The 23683-nt window shown below is 36.4% G+C and overlaps 1 protein-coding gene across 3 annotated transcripts in view; it reads left to right on the forward strand.

Moving 5' to 3' along the window:
- The first annotated feature begins 1068 nt into the window (after positions 1-1068).
- Positions 1069-23683, forward strand: part of DPH6 (diphthamine biosynthesis 6) — a 214199-nt gene continuing 191584 nt past the window's right edge. The window contains exons 1-3 of one of the 3 annotated variants that reach the window (XM_043555713.1): positions 1069-1375; positions 6458-6552; positions 19754-19947. In XM_043555713.1, the coding sequence (XP_043411648.1) occupies positions 1353-1375; positions 6458-6552; positions 19754-19947 (312 nt within the window). In that variant the 5' untranslated portion in view covers positions 1069-1352. The remainder of the gene's footprint in view (positions 1376-6457; positions 6553-19753; positions 19948-23683) is intronic. The other 2 variants (XR_006293322.1, XM_043555712.1) reach the window with 2 other exon arrangements.

Here is a 23683-nt window from a genome sequence, read left to right on the forward strand (position 1 = left end):
ATTCAATGAACTCTACTTCCAAAATAGACCTGGAATTCTCTTACTTCTGCCCAAATTCACTAGCACCATCCTGGTTCCTGGCTCTACCGTGTCTCTCTTCAATTACTGCAATAGCCTCACCATAGGTAGGTGTATTCTTAAAACAGCACAGTGTAATCTTTTAAAAGTTTTAAGTCAGACTTCTGTCCCAAACCCTACAGTGGCCACTGACTTCACTCAAAATAAGACAAAGTTCTTTATGGCTTACAAGACCCTATATATGATCTTCCTCCTCCCTCCATCACTGGAACCTCATCTCGCTGTACTCTCTGCCTCACAGTACTCTCAGAGCTGCTCTGCTCCCACCACATGGGCCAGCCTTGTTCCTCTACAGACACCTAATATACCTGGGGCCTTGGTTCTAGCTTTTCCTTCTACCTGGAGCACATCTCCAGTCATACACAGCTATCGCTTTGAGTTGGCTCAAATCTCACCTTCCCAGAAGTCCTATCTTGCCTTTTAATTCTGCAACTTGCCCTTCTGCCTCCTTCCTGATTCCTCTCAATCTCTAATTTTTTTTTTCATACCACTTACCACTTTTTAAGATATTACAGGATTTTTTTAACCTGCATGTTGTCTGCTCTCCTCACCCCTATATAAACTTCAGGAAGGTAATGATCCTTGTTTTATTCATGAATGTATCCCAAAGAGCTTAAAACAGTGTCTGGTACATGAAAGGCATTCAATAAATACTTAGTGAATGATTCTGCAAGGCCAAGGCTCTTTCGGCTTCTACGGTGCTGTATTTACGCAAAGGGCCGAACCCCAGGGAGCTTCGAGCTTCACAGGGGTAGTTTCAGGTTTAGATTTGTAATACAAAGGAGATATTAGGTTAAAAAAAACACTAAAGGGTGCAGTTAGTTTCTTGCAGGTGGCTGAGGCAGTGAGGGCACACTTCCTCTCCCTTTGCATGTTCCAAGTGTTTCCATTTGCAGCCTAAGTGATTTTGAACGTTCTCTTGCCGAAACAAATCCACTACCACCGCATTTGGGCTTGGCGACGCGGACCCTGCCCTTTCCCTGGCAGCTTCAGTGCCCTCACTTAGGTGGTCAGGCCGCGCCTAAACATCATTTTTTTCCTGGGCCAGGAGGGCCCTGTCACAGGGACAAGGCGCCGACGTGCCGCCTCCTCCGTGGTCAGGTGTTCCACAAGGCAGCCTCAGAGGTCGCAACGCCCCGCCGCTGACAGGCAGCGAGGCGAACACCCGCGCCAGGCCCCGCGGCGCGTCACGGCCCGCGGCGGCTGCGGCGGCGACTTCCCAGCTTCCCCCCCCCCGCCCCGCGCCCGTCGCACGCACGCGTACTGCGCCCAGCATGAGGGTCGCCGCTCTGATCAGGTAACGCGGCGCGGGTGCCGCCTTCCTCCTCCCCTGCCGGCCTCTCATCCTTTCCTGCTGGTAAACGGCAGCTACCGCCGCCGCCTTCGGCGGCGCGGAAGAGTGTCTGTGCAGGAACCGCGTGTCCGGGGGCCCAGCGGCTCCTCCCGGCCACAGGAAGAGGCGGAGTTTTCGGGCTATTGCTCGGCCCCTCCCGCGGCCCTGGACCGAGGCTCTTCAGTCTGTCAGCCCCTGGCTCTGATTTTCTGGCCCTCATACGTGAATTCACATTGGGTTCACCAGGGGAACTTGAAAACCCACCCTTGTCTGGGTCTCACTGGCAGAGCGCTGGTTTCATTACTCTGACAAGGTTCCGGGTCGGATTCTTAAAAAGTGTAATGGGCAGTGAAGTTTGAGAGCCAACGGCTTCAGTTCCACTTACTCAGACCTCTTCTGCAGTTCCTTGTCTTTCTGCGCCGACTTTGGTCCGCCTTCCTCCGGGGGCTGTTACTAGCTCCGCCCCCTCCCGCTTAAGGCCACTTCTCCCTCGCCTGCAGTCCCACCTTCGACTGGTTTGGTTTTGACCAAGGTGTATTTTACCTTGGGGCTCAAGTACAGAGAAAGGGTCTCTTCCCTCGGGATGAAGATGGAATTGTATCAGTTTTATCCTAAATCCAGTTGCTTTTGATATAGACACCTGCTTTTAGGTTGACGCATGGTAACATACTCCATTACAAAAGAAGTTTGAAATTTATAGTAGCGCAACTTATTTAGGTGTCTAAAAAAGTGAGTCCTGTGATAACCAAAGACAGACTAGTCTATACTTTTTATTATTTATTTTTCTTTCTTATTTTTTAAAATTTACATCCTAATTAGCATATAGTGCAACAATGATTTCAGGAGTAGATTCCTTAGTGCCCCTTACCCATTTAGCCCATCCCCCCCCCCCAATCCCTCCAGTAACCCTCAGTTCTCCATATTTATGAGTCTCTTCTGTTTTGTCCCCCTCCCTGTTTTATATAAGGGAAGGGAAAGACAGACTAGTTTAAATGTTTCTATGTGCAATATGTAAACTGAAGCAAAGATAAACATAGTAACATTAAAAAGGGAATTTAGACTACAGTACATGTATATTTGATGAGATTAGGACCTGTATAGAGTGTCTGAGATACATCACAACCAACTTTTCTTTTGTAAGCCCATTGAAGATTTGATAAACGTTTTTGTTCAATGCCCTAGTTAATACTGCTTAACAATAGTGACCTATTAAGAATGCTTAATGTTACATTCTAATCCTTTCTGCAGTGACTGGAATATTCCAATGCCATTTTTATGACTTTATTTTTTTTTTAATTTTTTTTAACATTTATTTATTTTTGAGACAGAGAGAGACAGAGCATGAAGGGGGGGGGGGGGGGTGAGAGAGAGGGAGATACAGAATCCGAAACAGGCTCCAGGCTCTGAGCTGTCAGCACAGAACCCCATGCAGGGCTCGAACCCACGGACCGTGAGATCATGACCTGAGCCGAAGTCGGCGCTTAACCGACTGAGCCACCCAGGCGCCCCAACCATTTTTATGACTTTATAACGTCAAAATAATTATTGATATTCAGTAAAGTTTTTTTTTTAATTTTTTTGATGTTTATTTTTTATTTTTGAGAGAGAGCACAAATGGGGGAGGGGCAGAGAAAGCAGGACACAGATCCACGAAGCAGGCTCCAGGGTCTGAGTTGTCAGCAGAGAGCCCGATTCAGGGCTTGAACCCACAAACCATGAGATCAATGACCTGAGCCAAAGTCGGCCGCCCAACCGACTGAGCCACCCAGGCGCCCCAGTAAATTTTTTCTGTTAAGTGAATGATTAATCTCTGACCACTGTGATCTTCATGATCAGATAGATAAGAATAAAAAGTAGTCCAGGAAATGAGTAATTTACATCATATGCAATTTGCCAAAAGTTTAACCATTGAAGTAAGACACACCAATTGAAGATTCAGATCCTGGCGACATTGATAAAAGATTACTATAATCCATTACAGTAAATATTCAGTAATGTGTATATATTACTTTTATGGTAAAAAAGCAAATTACTAAAAAACGTCAATGTTGGAAAATTCTTGCTAAATGTAAGATCTGTATAAATGTTAGGAGACATGCTATAAGTATGAATATATAACAATTTATATATAAGAATATGAATGCATACATAAATATACATTTATATGAATATACATTTGAATATATATGAATTTAAACTTAAATACGGTGAATCTATTTGTAACGTATCATGTGTGTGTGTGTGTGTGTGTGTGTACTAAAATGAGAGATGGGATATATTCGTGTGCTTTAAGGGATAAGTGAAACCAAGATTCTCACATATCTTTAGAGCATAAAGAACATTATTCTTCTTATACACAAAAGATTGACTTCTTCAATTTTACAGTTGAATGACACCTTGAGGATTAGCTAAACCATTCTCTGGTTTTATAATGAAGCATGTAAACCCAAGCACATTGAGTAATTTCACTTAGTATACCAGAGGTGGGAATTAAAATTCTAATCTATAGGACTTTTCACCTAACATATGCTTAGGTACTTTGTAATGTTCTAAGAGGCAAGTAAGTTGCTCAGCATTTTCAAAACCTTTTGTTCTTACAGTATTTTTTGGACACTAACATTCCATAGAGCACAGTTTAGGAAATGCTATTTTAAAGCCATATTTGAAATTTTAACGTATTTACAAATGAATTATAAAGCTAAGTTCTGATTATAGGTGTAAACTCTTTATTATTTTTTTTAAGTTTATTTATTTTGAGACAGAGAGTGGGAGCAGGGGAAGGGCAGAGAGACAGAGAGGGAGAATCTCAAGCAGGCTCTACATTGTCATCGTACAGCCCAATGTGGGGCTCTAACCCACAAAACTGTGAGATCATGGCCTGAGGTGAAATTAAGAGTCAGAGCTCAACCCCCTGAACCACCCAGGTGCCCAGGTGTATACTCTTTAATCTTTAATAATCTAAAGAATTAGAATTGTGGTTTTATGCACATAAATCTTTAATATTCTAAATATTCTAAAGAATTGGTGAAATCTTTTTGTCCTGAGAAAATAGAGCAGTGAAGTTCAATAGGGGAAGTTGTGGAAGATTTAGGGGAATATCAGAGTCTGAGGAAAGGGAGCATGATGTATAACTTCACCATGCCCCTTGTGGTCTCGCCTTGAGAAGTTCTGGAATGACCATTGTTATTGATTAGAAGAATGCGGTAGAGGCAGATAAATGTTGGCAACTAAAATAAAAGGCCAAAGGTCCAGTTTCTAGGACAAGCAGTCTCTTTTTAAAAGTTTCTTGGTCTATGAACAGGTCTCAAGTGCCTGGAGGGGCACCTGCAGATCTTAAGCAAAGATTGGAAAGAATGGAACAGTAGGGAAAAAAGGGAGGTAATGATAAAGTAAAGGAAGAAACACGTACAATGAAAGGCAGTAGAGTTTTATTTTTTTAATTTTATTTGTTTAATTTAAATCCAAATTAGTTAGCATATAGTGCAACAATGATTTCAGGAGTAGATTCCTTAAAGCCCCTTACCCATTTAGCCCATCCCCCCTCTGACAACCCCTCCAGCAACCCTGTTTGTTTTCTGTATTTATATTATTGTAAATAGTATAATTATTTATCCCTGTTTTTATATTATTTTTGCTTCCCTTCCCTCATGTTCATCTGTTTTGTCTCTTAAAGTCCTTATATGAGTGAAGTCATATGATTTTTGTCTTTCTCTGCCTAATTTCACTTAGCATAATACCCTCCAGTTCCATCCACGTAGTTGCAAATGGCAAGATTTCATTCTTTTTGATTCCCAAGTATATGCCATTGTATATAAATACCACCTCTTCTTTATCCACTCATCCGTTGATGGACATTTGGGTTCTTTCCATACTTTGGCTATTGTCGATAGTGCTGCTATAAACATTGGGGTGCATGTGTCCCTTTCAAACAGGATACCTGTATCCCTTGGATAAATACCAAAGTAGCTGCACCAGTTTGCATTCCCACCAGCAATGCAAAAGAGATATTCTTTCTCTGCATCCTCACCAACATCTGTTGTTGCCTGAGTTGTTAATGTTAGCCATTCTGACAGGTGTAAGGTCGTATCTCATTGTGGTTTTGATTTGTATTTCCCTGATGATGAGTGATGTTGAGCATTTTTTCATGTGTCATTTGGCCATCTGGATATCTTCTGTGGAGAAGTGTCTATTCATATCTTTCGGAGAGGCAGTAGAGTTTTAAACCAAAATAAAGGTTGCCATTCAACCTTGTTATAGATGAACTTGGCATAGAGGTTGCCATTGGCATAAAGGTTGCCATTCAGCCTTGTTATAAATAAACCACTTGTCTTGACTAAGTGATTTGCCCTTGCCTTAGGTAGATTTGGTATGAGAATTTAGAAGTTCCTTTCAATCTGTTTATTAGATCCAAGGCTCAAGCCTTGTCCTGCCATCATCCATATAGTGATAGCTAAAGTACTGATGGTATTGATGTTTAACTTCATCAGTGTAATTCAGCATTTTGTTTTCTAGCTCTATAGAATGTGAACCCACCATGGCCATCAAACTGTCTTTAGATTGGGTCTCAGATCTTTAATTTGAGCCTTTAATTGGTGATGGTGGTCAGTTTTTAGATTTCTTATAGTAAAACAGAATAGACTGTTTTCTACTTTTCCATAGAAAATGTTATCTAAGGAATATATGTAATAGCTGTTTAGCTAGAATTTACAATTAAATCATATTTTTAATTTTCAAAGCACTTGGTATATAAAGGAGAGCCACTGTTATAAACCAAAGAGACCAAAGAGTTATCATATTTTATTTAGAATGGTCTTTGTTATCCTGGCACATAATTTCACAAGCTCTTGTCAGTAGCAACCTTAGGCATTCAGATGCATTTGTTTAGTTTGCTTCTGCTATGGAAATTAGATGTGGTCTTTTGTGTTTTAATTCTAAAGCAGTTCCTGAAGTATTCTGAAAAGTCGAATAAGTATATTTTGATATCTAATGATTCTATGTTCAATAATGGTCAATAACCTGATATTTATCTCTTTATTTCTTTTTAAGTGGTGGGAAGGACAGCTGTTATAATATGATGCAGTGCATTGCTGCTGGGCATCAGATCGTTGCTTTAGCAAATCTAAGACCAGCTGAAAACCAAGGTAAGTGTATGATACCCTTACTGGGAAGTTCTCTAAATGACTGAAACTCCCAACTTCATAATTGCATTCTATTGTATGCAGTATGCAAAGACAAAAATGGAACTAATATATATTTAGCACCTAATTAGATGCTAGGTTCTATGCTAAGTGTCTTTAATTGCATATCCTTTATTTCTCTTAAGAACTCCTAGACAGTTTTATTAGACAGAGATACTGAAACTCATAGTTTTCTAAATTTCTCCAAGGTACGTAACTAGAATAAACTTGCAGACCTGAGGCTTGAACCCTTGAACCTCCTTACTTCAGAGTGTACTGCTCTTCCACCACAGCACATTCCAAGTATTGTAAGCAATGTACAGGTGAATAAGATACACCTTCTAGGAGAGTGGAGAGTAAGACATATAATGATAAATGATCCATCTTACATGTACGCTAAACATGTAAGACTTGAGAGAAGCATAAAGCAGTACATTTCCACTTTTTATTTGCCTGTGATAACAAGGGCATCCACAAATAACCCACAGACCTCATGTAAGCTGTTTTTTTTTTCAGCTTTCTTCCCAATGAAATTTCCGTAATTAGAAATTTTCCCCCCGTGACCTTGTCTGTGTCCAAGTTTCCCCTTTTGATAAGGACACAAGTCATATTTGGATTAAGAGACCACCCTAATGATCTTATTTTAACTAATTACATCTGCAGTGACCCTACTTGCAAATAAAACCACATTTTGAGCTATGGATATTAGGATTTCAGGGAAAGAATTTGAGAGGGACACAATTCAACCTTCGATAATTTCTTTTATTTTTACTGAGATATAACTGCCATATAATATTGTATTAGCTATAGGTGTACAATGTAATGATTTGGTATATGTATATATTAAGACATAATTACCACAATAAGATTAGTTAACATCTATCACCATGCATAGTTGTACTTTTTGTTACGATTAGAACTTAAAAAAAAAGGAAAATATTCACCAATTTGCCTTTTATACTCTTCTATTATACCCATATAATTATAGATATTAACCGCTAAGATATAATAGGGAACGATTTACACTTGTCTGACTTTATTTAATACTACTCCACATGGCTCTTCTAGTAAGAGCTTTTTATCATCCCCTTTACTCAGCTTTTTTGAAGACCATGCTTTGGCTCTATTGTTATTTTAGGATGAATTAAATGAGTAGTATATGTAAAAACACTAATTAGAGTTCCTGGCATGAAGTAAGCATCCAGTAAATTTAGTTGAATCTGAATCTAGTGCTAAATATGTCCCTTTTTTTCCCTCCCTACCTCCCTCCCTCCTTTCCTTCTTTCCTTCCTTCTCTCCTTCCTTCCCTCACTCCCTCCCTCCCTCCCTCCTCAAGGCTACCAGTCTGTTGAATTTTTGTTTTTTATATCATTTTACAGTTATTTTCTATTTATTTTGTCTTTGATTTTTATCCCCAAATAGACTGCTTATTCTTGAGAGGAGAGATTATGTCTTCTATGTTTCTTTAGTTGCGCCTTAGTACTTGGGACTGCTCTATGCCTCTATAGTAGGCATTCACTCAATTATTGGTGGACAGATGAATAATGAACTAACTAGAATTAGGCCTGGAATATCAAGCAGTTATTTCAGTCAGATATCTGAATTTTCTTTATTTCACACTTAAGACCCAAGTAGTGCTGGAAGTGAAGTGGGAAGGTAGAGATTTGAAATATTTTATAGGAAGAAATAGAAAACAGGTCTTGTAAAGGATCAAGGGTAAACACACAGTCTAGGATTTTGCACTAGGGTTCAATGATGAATAATATAACAGCATTTAAGGATGTTTGGAAATGACCTCCTTTTTCTGACTTTAAATAATACAGAGAAATCTCTTTGACTAAGCTTGAATGGAAACTGTATTGTAACTTCTATATTATAAAAGAAGAAGCAGACTTTTGTTGCAGCCTTATGTTCTGTTACTAAAGGGAAAAAAAACTTCCCTTATTCCTTCTGGCTAAGCAGGCAAGTGGGTTTTTTAAGCTTTCTATCTGAGAGGTCTTGGTATTTAAAAAACAGAAATTTATATAGTATATATAATGATATAATTTTTCTACCTGGAGTTTCTATCTTGTTTTAAACTTCTCTACGTGAATTAGTATAGTTACATTTTATTGAATCGTTGATGTATAATCTTCCATGTGTTCATGGTTCACTGGCAGGGTGGATAAGATGATAAAGTGTATCTCTAAATTATACTTCAGAATGGTATGGAGACATTTACTTAGAATATTGCTAGAAAAATTCAACAGTAAATGGAATTAAAATATTATGAAGTAAAAGCTGGGAAAAAAAATCAGCTGAAACTGTAGGGGAAGAGAGTAGATGGCTGTGGGTTGGTAAATGGAGAGGATTTAGCTAATCTTGATTTAAAGTCAGCAGGAAATTGGTGATTATTGAATGATTCATTGATTGACTTATTTTTTCCCCAAACATGTTGTAAAAGGAACTGTAATGAGGAAAGACTGGTAGAGATGACTCCAGTATGAAATTGGTTAGAGTGAATTCATGGCACTGGGTTTTCACTGCGTAGTCTGGAAAGGAATTTATTTCCATCAATGGGGATAATGTGAACTTGTCATAAAATTCACAAAACCATCTCTTTAAATTTGTAGTAGGAACTTTTGTGGCATGTTAATTGAGGTGCTTCAGGCAACAGTGGAGTCTTTTGGTTTTATTTGATCTCATACCATTGTTGCAATATAGGTTCCATTAATACAAGTTACATTGTGGTTAGGACTAAATGGAGCCTTAAAGGAAAATTGTCTTCTAGGTTTTTTGAAGTCAGTAAAATGTTTTAATTATTGTGCCAACATCAGGAAGTTTCTTGCTGAGAAGCTCAAAGTTCTTTAAATATATTAATTCAATTGTATCAGTGTTCTTTAAAACTAATATATTTAAAGATCCAGGGTAAGTGTGAGATGAGGGTAGGCTGAAAGGTTTTTGGGTGACTTTGGCTATATCTCTACTTCCTACTGTTGACTAGGAGTAGACAGGTATGTAGTAATAATGTGAGTACATGCAAGCCAGTGTGGTGTATGGGTTGGGTTCATATCTGGTGGGCCAAAATGTGATGGCATATGGTGATGGTTTTGATTAATGAAGGGGCCCTTAAAATATCATTTTTTCATCCCTTTTGATAGGATACTCTTCATACTCAGGTTAATTGGACATTCTTGGCATATATGCATACATACATACATACATATATGTCAAATAGTGTTGTAACCTTTTTTTTAAAACTTACTAACACATTGTGAACATATTCCGTGTTATTACTATTCCATCACAATATTTCCTAGATATATTCTTTGAATCACAAATACCTGATAAAATGTAAGTCTTTTAAGGGTACATAAATTTGAGATATAGTTCATAATCTCTCCCCTTATTGAAACACGTTAAAGCACATTAGCCTAGGAAGAATTACAGCAAAGACACCTGTTTAACATGGTTATCCCGTTTTTAATAAATTATTTGACCATGGAATCCTTTCTGCATCCAGTATTTATTATCATCACATGGGATTCCTATTCTGCAGAACATACTTTAGAAAACTAAAAGGCAACCAATGGAATGGGAGTAGATATTTGCAAATGACATATTGGATAAAAGGTTTGTATCCAAAATCTATAAAGAACTTACCAAACTCAACACCCAAAAAACAAATAATCCAGTGAAGAAATGGCAGAAGAAGGGGTGCCTGGGTGGCTCAGTTGGTTAAGTGTCCAACTTCAGCTCAGGTCGTGATCTCACGGTTCATGAGTTCAAGCCCCGCATTAGGCTCTGTGCTGATAGCTCAGAGCCTGGAGTCTGCTTTGGATTCTGTGTCTCCTTCTGTCTGTGCCCCTCCCTGACTCACACTCTCTTTCTCTCAAAAATAAATAAACATTAAAACAATTTAAGAAAGAAAGAAAGAAGGAAAGAAAGAAAGAAAGAGAAAGAGAGAAAGAAAGAAAGAAAGAAAGAAAGAAAGAAAGAAAGAAAGAAAGAAAGAGGCAGAAGACATGAATAGACACTTCTCCAAAGAAGACATCCAGATGGCCAACAGACACATGAAAGGATGCTCAGTATCACTCATCATCAGGGAAATACAAGTCAAAACCACATTGAGATACCACCTCACACTGGTCAGAGTGGCTAAAATTAACAACTCAGGAAACAACAGTTGTTAGCGAGGATGTGGAGAAAGAGGATCTCTTTTGTACTGTTGGTGGGAATGCAAACTGGTGCAGCTGCTCTGGAAAATAGTGTGTCGATTCCTCAAAAAATTAAAAATAGAATTACCCTATGATTCAGCAAGTGCACTGCTAGGAATTTATATGGAGAGTACAGGAGTGCTGATTCATAGGGGCACATGTATCCCAATGTTTATAGCAGTGCTGTCAACAATAGCCAAATTATGGAAAGAGTCAAAATGTCCATCAACTGATGGATGAATAAAGATGTGGATTATATATACAATGGAATACTACTTGACAATGAAAAAGAATGAAATCTTGCAGTTTGCAACAACGAGGATGGAACTGGAGGGTATTATGCTGAGTGAAAAAAGTCAGTCAGAGAATGACCGATATCATATGTTTTCACTCATATGTGGAATTTGAGAAACTTAACAGAAGACCATGGGGGAAGGGGAGGGCAGAAAATAGTTTCAGAGAGGGAGGCAAACCATAAGAGACTCTTAAATACAGAGAACAAACCGAGGGTTGATGGGGGGAGGGATAAGGGAGAGGGAAAAATAGGTGATGGGCATTGAGGAGGACACTTGTTAGGGTGAGCACTGGGTGTTGTGTATTAGCCATGAATCGCAGGAATCTACTCCTGAAGCCAAGAGCACACTGTATACACTGTATGTTAGCTAACTCGACAATAAATTATATTTTAAAAATTAAAATTAAAATTAAAAAATAGAAAAAATAAAAAGAAAATGCTCCTTCTTCATTTGCAACAACATGGATGGGCCTAGAGGGCATTATACTAAGTGAAATAAGTCAGACAGGGAGAGACAAATATTATACAATTTTACTTACATGTGGAATCTAAACCAAACTAATGAACAAACAAAACACTAGACAAATACAGAAAACAACTAGTGATTGCTAGAAGGAAAGTGGGTAGGGGAATGGGCGAAAGTGGGTTAAGAGATACAGACTTCTGTTTATAAAATGGGCATGTAGAGTAGCATAGGAAATATAGTCAATAATATTGTAATAATGTTGCATGGTGGCAGATGGTGACTATATTTATTGTGGGAAGCACTGAGCAGTCTATAGAATTGTCACATCAATATGTTGTACACTAATATAACATCGAAACTAATATAACATTGTATGTCAATTATACTTCAACAATAAAGTAAAAAATAGAAAATGCTTTTCCTCAAAATTATATTAATGGTTGCAAAGTATTTCATTATATGAATACACTATAATTTTTAATATAAATAATGCTATGATGAATATCTGCAAATAATATTTTGTACCTTCATGATTCTTTTTTCTCAAAAGTAAATATGACATCAAAAAGCCTGATCCAATATATTTGTAAGTTTGTTTGTATCATCAAAATAGTCTGGTGTGACTCATCTATTTTGAATATTTTACCTGTATTGATATTTGTGGAATCTTGTGACAACCAGTGATTTGTATTACTGACTAGCTTAAGCTATGTTTCTGTACACATTTGAAACTGCTCTAACAATATTGAATTTCTTTTTCTTTTTTAGATAAACAGTTTTATTAAAAGTATATTACAAAGCTCATGGGTCCACCTGAGACATGGTTTATTTATTATTCTTTATTAAGATAAAATTGGTATATAACATATTAGTTTCAGGTATATAACATAATAATTCAATGTTTGTTTAAACTCCAAAGTGACCACCATGATATATCTCCTTACCATTCATCGCCATACGATTGACCACCCTCACCCATTTCACACATGCTCCTTCAACCCCCTTTCCCTCTGAAAACCACAAATCTGTTCTCTGTATCTGTAAGTATGATTTTGTTTTTGTCTTTTTTTGTTTGTTCATTTGTTTTGTTTTTTAGATTTCACATGTAAGTGAAATCATTTGATACTTGTCTCTTTCTGACTTATTCCACTTAGTGTGATGCCTTTGTATGTGGCAGTATATATGCCACATCTTCTATATTCATTTATCCATTGATGGACACATATTGTTTCCATTTCTTGGCTATTGTAAATAATACTACAGTGAACGTGGGGATGCATATATCTTTTTTGAATTAGCATTTTTGTTTTCTTTCGATGAATACCCAGAGGTAGAATTGCTGGATCATATGGTAGTTCTAGTTTTAAATTTTTCAGTAACCTCCATACTGTTTCCCATATTGGAAATTTCTTATTAATTTACATTCCCACCAAAAGTGTATGAGAATTCCCTTGTCTCCACATCCTCTACAACACTTGTTGTTTTTTATCTTTTTAATAATTGCCATTCTGACCAGTATGAGATGTCACATTGTGATTTTGATTACATTTCTCTGATAATTAGTAATATTTGACATCTTTCCATGTGCTTATTGGTGATTTGTGTGTCTTCTTTAGAAAACTGTGTATTTAGATTCTCTGACCATTTTTATTTGGATTGTTTGGGTTTTTTTGCTCTCAAGTTCTTTATTTATATTGGCTATTAATCCCTTATTGGATATATGATTTACAAATATTTTCTTCCATTCAGTAGGTTGCTTTTTTATTTTGTTGATAGTTTCCTTTGCTGTGTAGAAGCTTTCTAGATTGATCTAGTCCCATTTGTTTATTTTTGGTTTTGGAGTCTGATCCAAAAGCTCAGTGCCAAGACCAATGTCAAAGAGCTTACCACCTATGTTTTCTTCTAGAATTATTATGGTTTCAGGTCTTTCATCTATTTTGAGTTCTAATTTGTTTTAAGTTTTCAACCTGTTTTGAGTTCATTTTTGTGTATGGTATAAAATGGTGATGTAGTTTCAGTCTTTGGCATGTAGCTGTCCCATTTCTGAACACCATTTATTGAAAGAGACTATTGTTTCCCCAATGTATATTCTTAGCTCCTTTGTAATAAAGTAATTGACGATATATGTGTGGGCTTATTTGTGAGCTCACTATTCTTTTCCACTGATCTATTTGTCTGTTTTTATGCAAATACCATACTGTTTTGATTACTATAGCTTTATAGTACAGTTTGAAATCAAGGAGCGTGAAACCTCCAACTTTGTTCTTCTTTCTCAAAATTGGTTTGTCCATTCAGGGTTGTTTGTGGCTCTATACAAGTTTTAGAATTATTTGGTCTAGTTCTGTGCAAAGTTCCATTGGAACTCTGATAGAGATTGCATTGCATCTATAGATTGCTTTGGGTAATATGGACATTTTAACAATTAATTTTTCCAATCAATGAGCATGGAATATCTTCCCATTTATTTGTGTCTTCTTCGATTTCTTTCACCAATATCTTATAGTTTTCAGTGTGCAGGCCTTTAGCCTCCTTGATTAGATTTATACCTAGGTATTTTATTCTGTTTGATACGATTGTAAATGGAATTGTTTTCTTAATTTCTCATTCTGGTGGTTTGTTATCATTGTATAAAAATGTGACAGACTTCTGTATACTGATTTTATATCCTGCAGCCTTTTTGGATTTGTTTATTAGTTCTAATAGTTTTTTGGTGGAGTCTGTAGGGTTACTATATAAAGTATCATGTTATCTGCAAATAGTGACAGTTTTACTTCTTCCTAATGTGGATGCTTTTTTTTTCTTGCTTCATTGTTGTGACTAGAGCTTCTAGTACTATGTTGAATAAAAGTGACGAGAGTGAATGTCATTGTCTTATTCTGATCTTAGAGGAAAAGCTTTGAACTTCTCACTATGGAATATGATGTTAGCTGTGGGCTTGTCATATATTGCCTTTATTGTGTTGAGGCACTTCCCTCTATGCTCACTTTGTTGAGAATTTTTATTATAAATGGATGCCAAATTTTTCTAATGCTTTTTCTGCATGTATTGAGGTGATCATATCATTTTTATCCTTCATTTGTTAATATGGTGCATCATGTTAATTGATTTGCAGATGTGAACCATCTTATTACCCTGGAGTAAATCCCACTTGATTTGTTTGTTGGAAGATTTTTGATTACTGATTCAATCTCCTTACTAGTAATCAGTCTATTTAGATTTTCTATCTCTTAAGGAGTTAGTCTTGGAAGATTGTATGTTTCTAAAAATTTATCCATTTCTTCTACATTGCCAAATTTGTTGTCATATAATTGCTTTTAGTAACTCTTATGATCCTTTGTGTTTCTGTGGTGTCAGTTGTAGCATGTCCTCTTTCATTTCTGATTTTATTTATTTGAAGTCCTCTTAATTTTTGCTGGATCTAGTCAAAATCTTTGTCAATTTTGTTTATCATTTCCAAGAACCAGCTCTTAATTTCATTGATCTTTTGTCTTTTGAGTCTCTATTTTATTTCTGCTCTACTCTTTGTTGTTTCCTTATTTCTGCTAATTTTTGGCTTTGTTTATTCTTTCTCTTGTTCTTGAGGTGTTAAAGTAGATTGTTTGAGATTTTTCTTGTTTCTTTAGGTAAACCTGCATTGCTTTGAACTACCCTTTAAAACTGCTTTTACTGTATCCCATAGGTGTTGGATTGTTGTATTCCCATTTCCATTTGTCTCAAGGTATTCTTTTTTACTTTGCCTTTGATTTCTTTATTGACCCATTAGTTCAATAGCATGCTGTTTAATCTCCACGTACTGCTGAATTTTCCAGTTTTCTTCTTGTATTTGATTTCTAGTTTTCATAACATTGTGGTTGGAGAAAATGATTGCTATTATTTCAGGCTTCTTAAATTTATTATTTTTTTGTGGCCTAATATGTGAGCTATCCTGGGGAATGGTCACAAACACTTGAGAAGAATATGTATTCTGCTTTTGGATGGGATATTCTGTATAAATCTACCAAGTCCATCTGGTCTGATGTGTCATTTAAGGCTGATGTTTCTTTGTTGATTTTTCTGTCTGGGTGATCTATTTATTGATGTAAGTGGTTCTTACTTACATGATGATTAAGGTTCTCTACTACTGTATTGCTGTTAATTTCTTCTTTTAGGTCTGGTAATATTTGATCTGGCAATATTTATATATTTAGGTGCTGCTATGTTGGGTACATAAATATTTACAAATTTTATGTCATCTTTTTTGATTGATGCTTTTATCATTATATAATGCCCTTGTCTTTTGTTATAGTCTTTGTTTTAAAGTATAACAGTACCACTTTTCTTTTTCCATTTGCATGGAGTATCTTTTCTGTTCCTTCACTTTTATTCTGTGTGTGTCCTTAGAGCTAAAGTGAATCTCTTTTAGGCAACATATAGTTGAGTCTTGTGTTTGTTTGTTTAATCCATTTAGCCACTCTTTGTCTTTTGTTTGGAGAATTTGGTCCATTTACACTGAAATTAATTATTGACAGGTATATTACTTATTGCCATTTGTTAAGTTTCCTATCTTTTTTGTAATTTCTTTCTGTTCCTTTCTTCTTTTCTTGCTGTCTTCCCTTGTGGTTTAATGCCTTTTTTTTGATGTTGGATTTAGATTCCTTTCTCATTATCTTTTGTGTATCTATTATAGGTTTTTGGTTGTTGGTTGCTGTGAGGTTTATATATACATAACATTTCATATATAGCAGTCTGTTTTAAATAGATAACAACTTTAATTTGAATGCATTTTAAAAGCTACATTCCCTCCCCCACACTGTATGTGTTAAAAGTTTTTTCTTTTTTTGTTTTTAAGAGAGAGAGGGGGAGAGAGAGAGTGAGTGTGAATGGCGGAGGGGCAGAGAGAGAGAATCCCAAACAGGCTTTACATTGTCAGTGTGGAGTCAGGGCTTGAACCTATGAACAAAGAGATCATGACCTGAGCCAAAACCAAGTCAGGTTTCAGCTTAAGTTTCAGCTTAATCGACTGAGCCACCCAGGCACCTCATTATGTTTTTAATATTATATTATACATTTTTAATTTTGTATATCCCTTAATTATAATTATAGTAAATTTTTCTATTTTTGTCCTTTAACCTATAAACTGATTTTATAAGTGGTTAATTCACTACCTTTACAATATATTTCCTTTAATCCATTAGATTTTTACTTTCATATGTTTTCTAGTTATTAGATATATGCTTTTTTTTTTTTTTTTACAGCCTAGAGAAATCCCTTTGAAATTTCTTGTAAGGCCAGTTTAATGGTGATAAACTCCCTAAGCTTTTCTTTTCTGAAAAATATTTTATTTCTTTTTCAATTCTGAATGATAATTTTGCTGGGTAGATTTTTCTTGGCTGGAAGTTTTTTTCTTTTCAGCACTTTGAGTATATTATGATACTCCCTCTGGCCCTCAAAGTTTCTGCTGAAAAATCAGCTGATAGTCTTATGGTGGGGGGGTTCCCTTGTATGTAACTATTAGTTTTTTTCTTGCTGCTTTTAATATTCTCTATCTTTAGCTTTTGGTATTTTAATTATAATGGGTCTTGCTATGGATCTCTCTGGATTCATCTTATTTGTAATTCTGTTTGCTTTCTGGACCTGTATGTCTGTTTCCTCAGGTTAGGGACGTTTTTAGCTATTATTTCGTCAGTAAGTTTTCTACCTCTTTCTCTCTTTCTTTTCTCCTTCCAAGACCCCAATAATGTGAATGCTATTATTCTTTATTTTGTCTCCTAGGTCACTTTAGCTATCTTCACTTAATTTTTGTTTCTTTTTTGATCTGATCTTTCTGGGTGAGTTCCATTGCTTTGTCTGCCAGCTCACTAATCCTTTTTCTGCTTCATTTAGTCTGCTATTGAATCCTGCAGTGACTTTTTCAATTCAGTTATTGTATTTTTCAGCTGTGTGACTTCTGTTTGTTACTTTCTTATATTTTCTGCCTCATTGTTGAAGTTCTCACTGTGCTCATCCATTCTTCTCTTGAATTCAGTGAACATCTTTGTGAATACTACTTTGAACTCTTTATCAGTTAAATTATTTAACTCTATTTCAGTAAGGTGTTTTCCGAGGTTTTGTCTTATTCTTTCATTTGGAACATATTCCTCTGTTTCCTCATTTTGCTTTACTCTCTGTGTTTGTTTCTAAATATTAAATGAAACAGCTGTCTTTTCTAGTCTTGATGGGAGTGGCCTTCTGTAGATGAACCTTGTTGTTCAACCTTGCTTTAGCTCCTGGTTGTCTCTTGAACTTTTGTGATTGCCTAAGTAGACTGATTTATTCTTGTTAGGTCCCCAGTGTCGAAGGTGTTCCAAGACCTATCAGTGCTACAAAGGGAGTGATCTCAGTGAAGAACTAGTTTCAGGTGGATTGAAAGCCAGATCCTGAGGCAGCAGTTTTTAAAGAATGCAAATATATACATTTCGGTGGGACCACAAGTGTAAACTCTGCTGTTAGACTTTGAGATTTGATGAAAGTGTCCTTTGGGCATGAGTTACAAAAACCTGGGCTTCTTTCTGAGAGGTATCAGTGAGCTGTAACAAGGCCAAGGGAGGGCTCAAAGATGTAACTTCTTGCCTGTGGTTTCTGAGGGCACCTCTGTAATCTTTAGGTATGTGACTAACATGAAGCCTGTCCCTCAAGTTGAAGCTCCAGGACAAGCATATGGGCCTTTTGCAAAGCAGATGGGAGGAGTTTCAGTCTCCTATCTGTTCAGTGCTGTAGGTGTGGTAGCCTCCATAGAGCTAGTCCTGTGGGGCTTAGAAACAGAAGCCCCTCTGGCTACTAGGTTCAAGTGATCGAGGAGTGTCTGTTGTGTGGACTGTGCTTGGTGGCCAACTTGAGTGAGGCTGCAGGAGAGCACTGAGGGTGATGTCCATGGTTTTAGTGATGCAGGGGAAGAGTGCTGGGTGCAGAACATACCCATGGCTTTAGCAAGGTATGGGAGGAGCACTGGGGTGGGACATGCCCACAGATTTAGCAATGCAGGAAAAGAGTGCTAGAGGTGGGGCTCACCTGTGGATTTAGCAAGGAAAGAGTGCTGAGGGTAGGGCATGCCTATAACTTTTGCCACGTGGGGGAAAAGTATTGGAGGTGAGGCACCTGCACTTGTCACCAGCGCTAGCAATGTGGAAAGAAGGAGAGGGAAAATGTTGCTTACCAGCACTTCCATCTCCAAAGAAAGTCCCAACTTGCCCCTGCCCCTTCAGCAGACAATTATATATTAGCAAATAAATCTTCACGTATGACCCAGTCATCTCTCAAACTGCTGTCTTTGTGCTGGGTCCTGGGAGGAGTGAGTCTATGCACAAGCTCCTGAAAAGGAATATCTCAAATCTCCACAGTCCCTTAGACCCCCTGGGTGTGTGCCTCATTGGTTTTCAAAGCCAGATGTTTTAGGGTCCTTGTCTTTCAAGTGCAGGTTTTACAGTTTTGGGGTGTCCGGTGTGGGGCACAAACCCCTCCCTCCTCAGGGAGAGGTTTCAGTATTGTGAGATCCCTTTCTGTTGTGGGTCACTGCTGGGGTTTTGGGCAAGATTGAGTCTCTGCTTTTGTCACACATTTTGATGTGGCCCTTTTATTCCTTGTTGTGGAGGGAGCTATTCAGCTAGAATTCAGTGGGAATTATGCCATATGTAGCTGTAGTTTTGGTATTTCTGTGGAAGGGGGTAAGTTCAGGGTCTTCTTTTGCAGCTATCTTGGACTGCTGCTTAATTTATATATTTTTGTATGTCTTGTTGAAGTACTGAATATAAAATATATCAAGAGCATGTAATTTATTTTTACAAATATTTGTCACTTGTTAACCAAGTAGCTACTTAGTTAAGGAAGGTTTTTTCCTACAACTCCAGATGACTTTGTAAATAACCTTGAATGATTTGAAAAACATTTATGTAATAAAATCTTTAATTGAATAAACTAATCAAAATTTATTGGCTATATTACTCTTCTCTTTAAACATTTATTGTATATAGTTTTAAAAATTTATATGTATCTGTAATTAGTAGTAGAGATGACTAGAGCTGATGTGAACTGGATGCAACTGTGGACAAATGTACCACTCTTCCACTTTATTTCACTTCGTTAATGCAGAGAGATATACTGTAGTAAGTCTCCAAGCAGTAACCCAGATGGACTTTCAAATCCACTTTCTTTTTCACTCGGTTTTACTGATTATTTCCACTTTCAATGTTGCAGTGGGGTCAGATGAACTGGATAGCTACATGTATCAGACAGTGGGTCATCACGCCGTCGATCTGTATGCAGAAGCAATGGCTCTTCCCCTCTACCGCCGTACCATAAGAGGAAGGAGTGTGGATACGGGACGAGTGTATACCGAACGTGAAGGTGATGAGGTTGAAGATCTCTATGAGCTTTTGAAACTTGTTAAGGTATGCACAGGAACCAATTACATTAACTGAATAATGTAGTAATAATTAACAACTGTTAGTAACCCAGCTATTCTTTGACAAGATATTTAGTCTTTTTGGATAGAAAAGAAAACTTACTATGCCTTTATTTTAAATACTATTTAAAAATAAAACTTTTGGTATAGTTTGGCATTCATGGTTGTCAAATATCTTTAATTAAGTTTTTCCTTAGGATTTTGGAGCTGATGACCTTTTAATCATTTTTTTTTTTAACAAATACTTATTGAATGCTACTATGTGCACGGTATATAGTTCTAGACACTGGGGATAGCACAATGAAGAGATCAGACAAAGCCCTGTTCTGTTGGAGCTTACTTTGCAGTGGGAGCAGACAGATAATAGACAAACAAGCAAATCATATGCTTGGTGCTGAAGAGTACTATGAAGACGAAGGAAACAGAGTGGTAAGGAGTGATGAGGGGGTGCTCAAGCAAGACCTTTCTAGTATGGTGAAATTTAAATAGACCTAAAAGACTGAACCTTGCTTAAATCTAGTAAGAGAGATACAAATTAAATTCTTAAGTCCCTGTACATAAGAGTTTGGCAGCCATTTTGCATTCACTGTTAATTTTTCTAAATAGGAAATTTAGGAGAGAAAATGTGGGCCTTATAAATGTAGTAGAAACTTATTCAGTAAGTGTTAATTAATGGAGATTATTTTATACTAAGCCATTATCTTTTCATTCGCATTGATAGTTAACTATTTGAATACATTCTGTATTCTTAATATGAATTTTTTTAATCAGCTGTAGTCAATTCATACAAGGCATATCTAATGAAATAGAGTGTAAGCTGATATTTTCTGCTTGTCTTAGCGTATTGTCACAAAGGGAAGGAAGATTTCTGTCCCTTCTATCAAGAAACATTGCATTTCATTTTCTCATTTTTCACAGAACGTTCAGCTTCTGAGAAGTTATATTATGAACCAGTATCATGAAAATTTGCTACTTCAGTGTTATATTTTAAATTTGATGCTGATCAAAGCTTAATATCAATTAAGGGTTTTGATTCAGAAAAAACACATGAAGCACTTAAATTCTTTTAAAGTTTGCTTGAATTAAGTATTTCTTATTTTGTATGTCAGATATTTTCATTTGTATTTACCTTTAGAAAAGAAACTGATAAGGAAAACACTTGGAATAATGCCGTAATTTATTGTTTAGTTATGGATAGTGTAAGAAGTAGATATTTTTCACAGGAAATTACAAGGACCTCATTTCTTTCCTCTGGGAAGATACATACTAATAACAACTATTTTGATTATCAAACAAGGGGGAAAGGCATAAAAGTTCCATTTTTAATTGTCTTTCTGTACAAATAAGATCTTGAAACTGCTCACTTTTAAGTGTGAAATATTGAGTGCAAATTCTGCATTTTTAAAATTTCTTTTTTAAGGTACAGAGAAATTGGGTATTAAGTTTTTAGCATAAACAAGTTTTACAAAATGGTGGGACTCACACCAGAAGTAACTGGATTGCCTAAAAATCACTGATAACTGATAACTTTGGGGAAGCTGTGTGATAATAACAGCCTTCCAAGAAAGGGAAAGATAATAAATTACTGATCAATTTAATTAAAAATGGGCAGATTAGTAGTAATTAAGAAGAAATTTCCCTTTTGATCCATGCTGCCTTTGGAGAAATGGATGCTTTGCCATTATCTTTATAGTAACCGTCAGTTATGACATAAATTAATGCTAATGTTAAATCTTGACAACTGCTTTGGAAGTTCGTACATGATAATTATAACTATAGTTGAAAGAGATGTTATCAAGTTGTCGGGGACGAAATAGTTCCTTCTCTTTCTGTATAGAAATATTAATTTTACTATAGGATATTTTAAGGACATAAATATTAGAAATATATTGCTTTTATGGAAGAGATTGTATAGCTAGGCTTTTATAGTTAAATCCATTTGTGAAACACTGGTGTAAAAATTCCAATAGAGGTCTTACATATTCTAATGAATAATTGAGTAATTATGGGAAAAAACGGATCTAGAAGAGCTATAATTCTTCAGGTTAGTGTTCACTCATTCTAAGAAAAAGATGGGATTGCATTTCTTAATCCTTTGAATATTAATGGAGCATTGGAAGCATTTAGATTCATTTTCATTTTAAGCATTTATTTATAACAGGTTGCAGTTTTGTGACTTTCCCATGTAAGTCAATCTTTTGTTTTGTAGCTCTTTTTTTACCTCAAAATATTAGAGCTAATTTTTGAGTAGGAGTTGTTTCTTTTTGCAAAGTGCTTAACTAATTGCTGAAAAGAAGTAGCAACGACTTGGGAGAAATGACAGAGTAAGTTTCCTACTTTGTAGAAGTTATGAAAACCAATTTAAATGTAATAAGCTTTTATATCTCATAGATTACTGGGTGATTATGGCAGGTAGATACATATGTATATCTCAAGCTGTTTACAAGATAACCTGATTTTCATATAACTAGCCTTTTTTTTATTCTTTAGAATTTCGTTAGTATTAAAATGTCACCTTGGTTTTCACCTGGATTAATTTGGTATATATATTTTTTGGTATATATATATTTTTGGTATATATATTAATTTGGTATATAGATAACCTATATTATTTCCTGGAAATACAGTGATTTTTAAATTCTGTGGGTTTTCTTTGTAAGTCACGTAAGAAATGTAATAGGGGCGCCTGGGTGGCTCAGTCGGTTGAGCGTCCGACTTCGGCTCAGGTTATGGTCTCACACTCCATGAGTTCGAGCCCCATGGCCGGCCAGCTCTGTGCCGACCGCTCAGAGCCTGGAGCCTGTTTTGGATTCTGTGTCTCCCTTTCTCTCTCTGACCCTCCCTTGTTCATGCTCTATCTCTGTCTCAAAAAAATAAATAAACGTTAAAAAAAAATTAAAAAAAAAAGAAATGTAATAGTTACTGAAGGATATGTGTAAACATCATATCCCTATAAAGAGTGTATTTAAGGATTAACTTATTCTTTCTCTCTCTAGTGGTTTGGAGCCACTTCTTACTGTTTCTGATATCTTCCTCTGTCTTGGCTATTCCTTCTTTTTAGTCCATCTTTAAGAAACTTCCATAAGGAAGGTACTTTCAAATCCATACATTTTGAAAAAGTTCCTATTCTTCCCTCACATTTGATGGATACATTGAATGAATTTAAAATTTTAGATTGAAAAGTAATTTTTCCTCAAACCACTCAAGGCATTGCTCCATGGTTCACTAGCATTTTGCTGATGAAAAATTTGATGCTGATGTGATTTTTGTTCTTTTTAGCTGACTTATTTTTCCTCTCTGTTAACTTTTATGATTGTGTCTTTATGGTTGGTGTACTGAAATGTCACAACAATGCATTGGATATTGAAGGTTGCTTTTCCTGCATCCGTTCTGCAGCTTCCTATTGAGTAGCAGCATATCTCTGTCCTCTTTCTCTTAATGATGGTTCAGGGATGGTATTAATCCAGGTGAAAGCCAGTCACAACATGGCATTCTCCTGACTATAGTGATTGCATCAGGGATGGTTTTGTTAACTTATGTGTACCCAATAGAATGAGTGAAGCCTAGGATGATGGATGGTTGGCAGGAGATAAACACTTTCTCCAGTAGAGAAGGGTGTGTGGATGTAAGACCTAGAGTTGCTATGGCTTTTTGTTTTGTATGGAAAAAACATACAAATGTCAGATCTGACACAGACACAAAAATAGCAGAGCCAATGGAAG

Source organism: Prionailurus bengalensis, chromosome B3, assembly GCF_016509475.1.
Source record: "Prionailurus bengalensis isolate Pbe53 chromosome B3, Fcat_Pben_1.1_paternal_pri, whole genome shotgun sequence".
Lineage (NCBI taxonomy): Eukaryota > Metazoa > Chordata > Mammalia > Carnivora > Felidae > Prionailurus > Prionailurus bengalensis.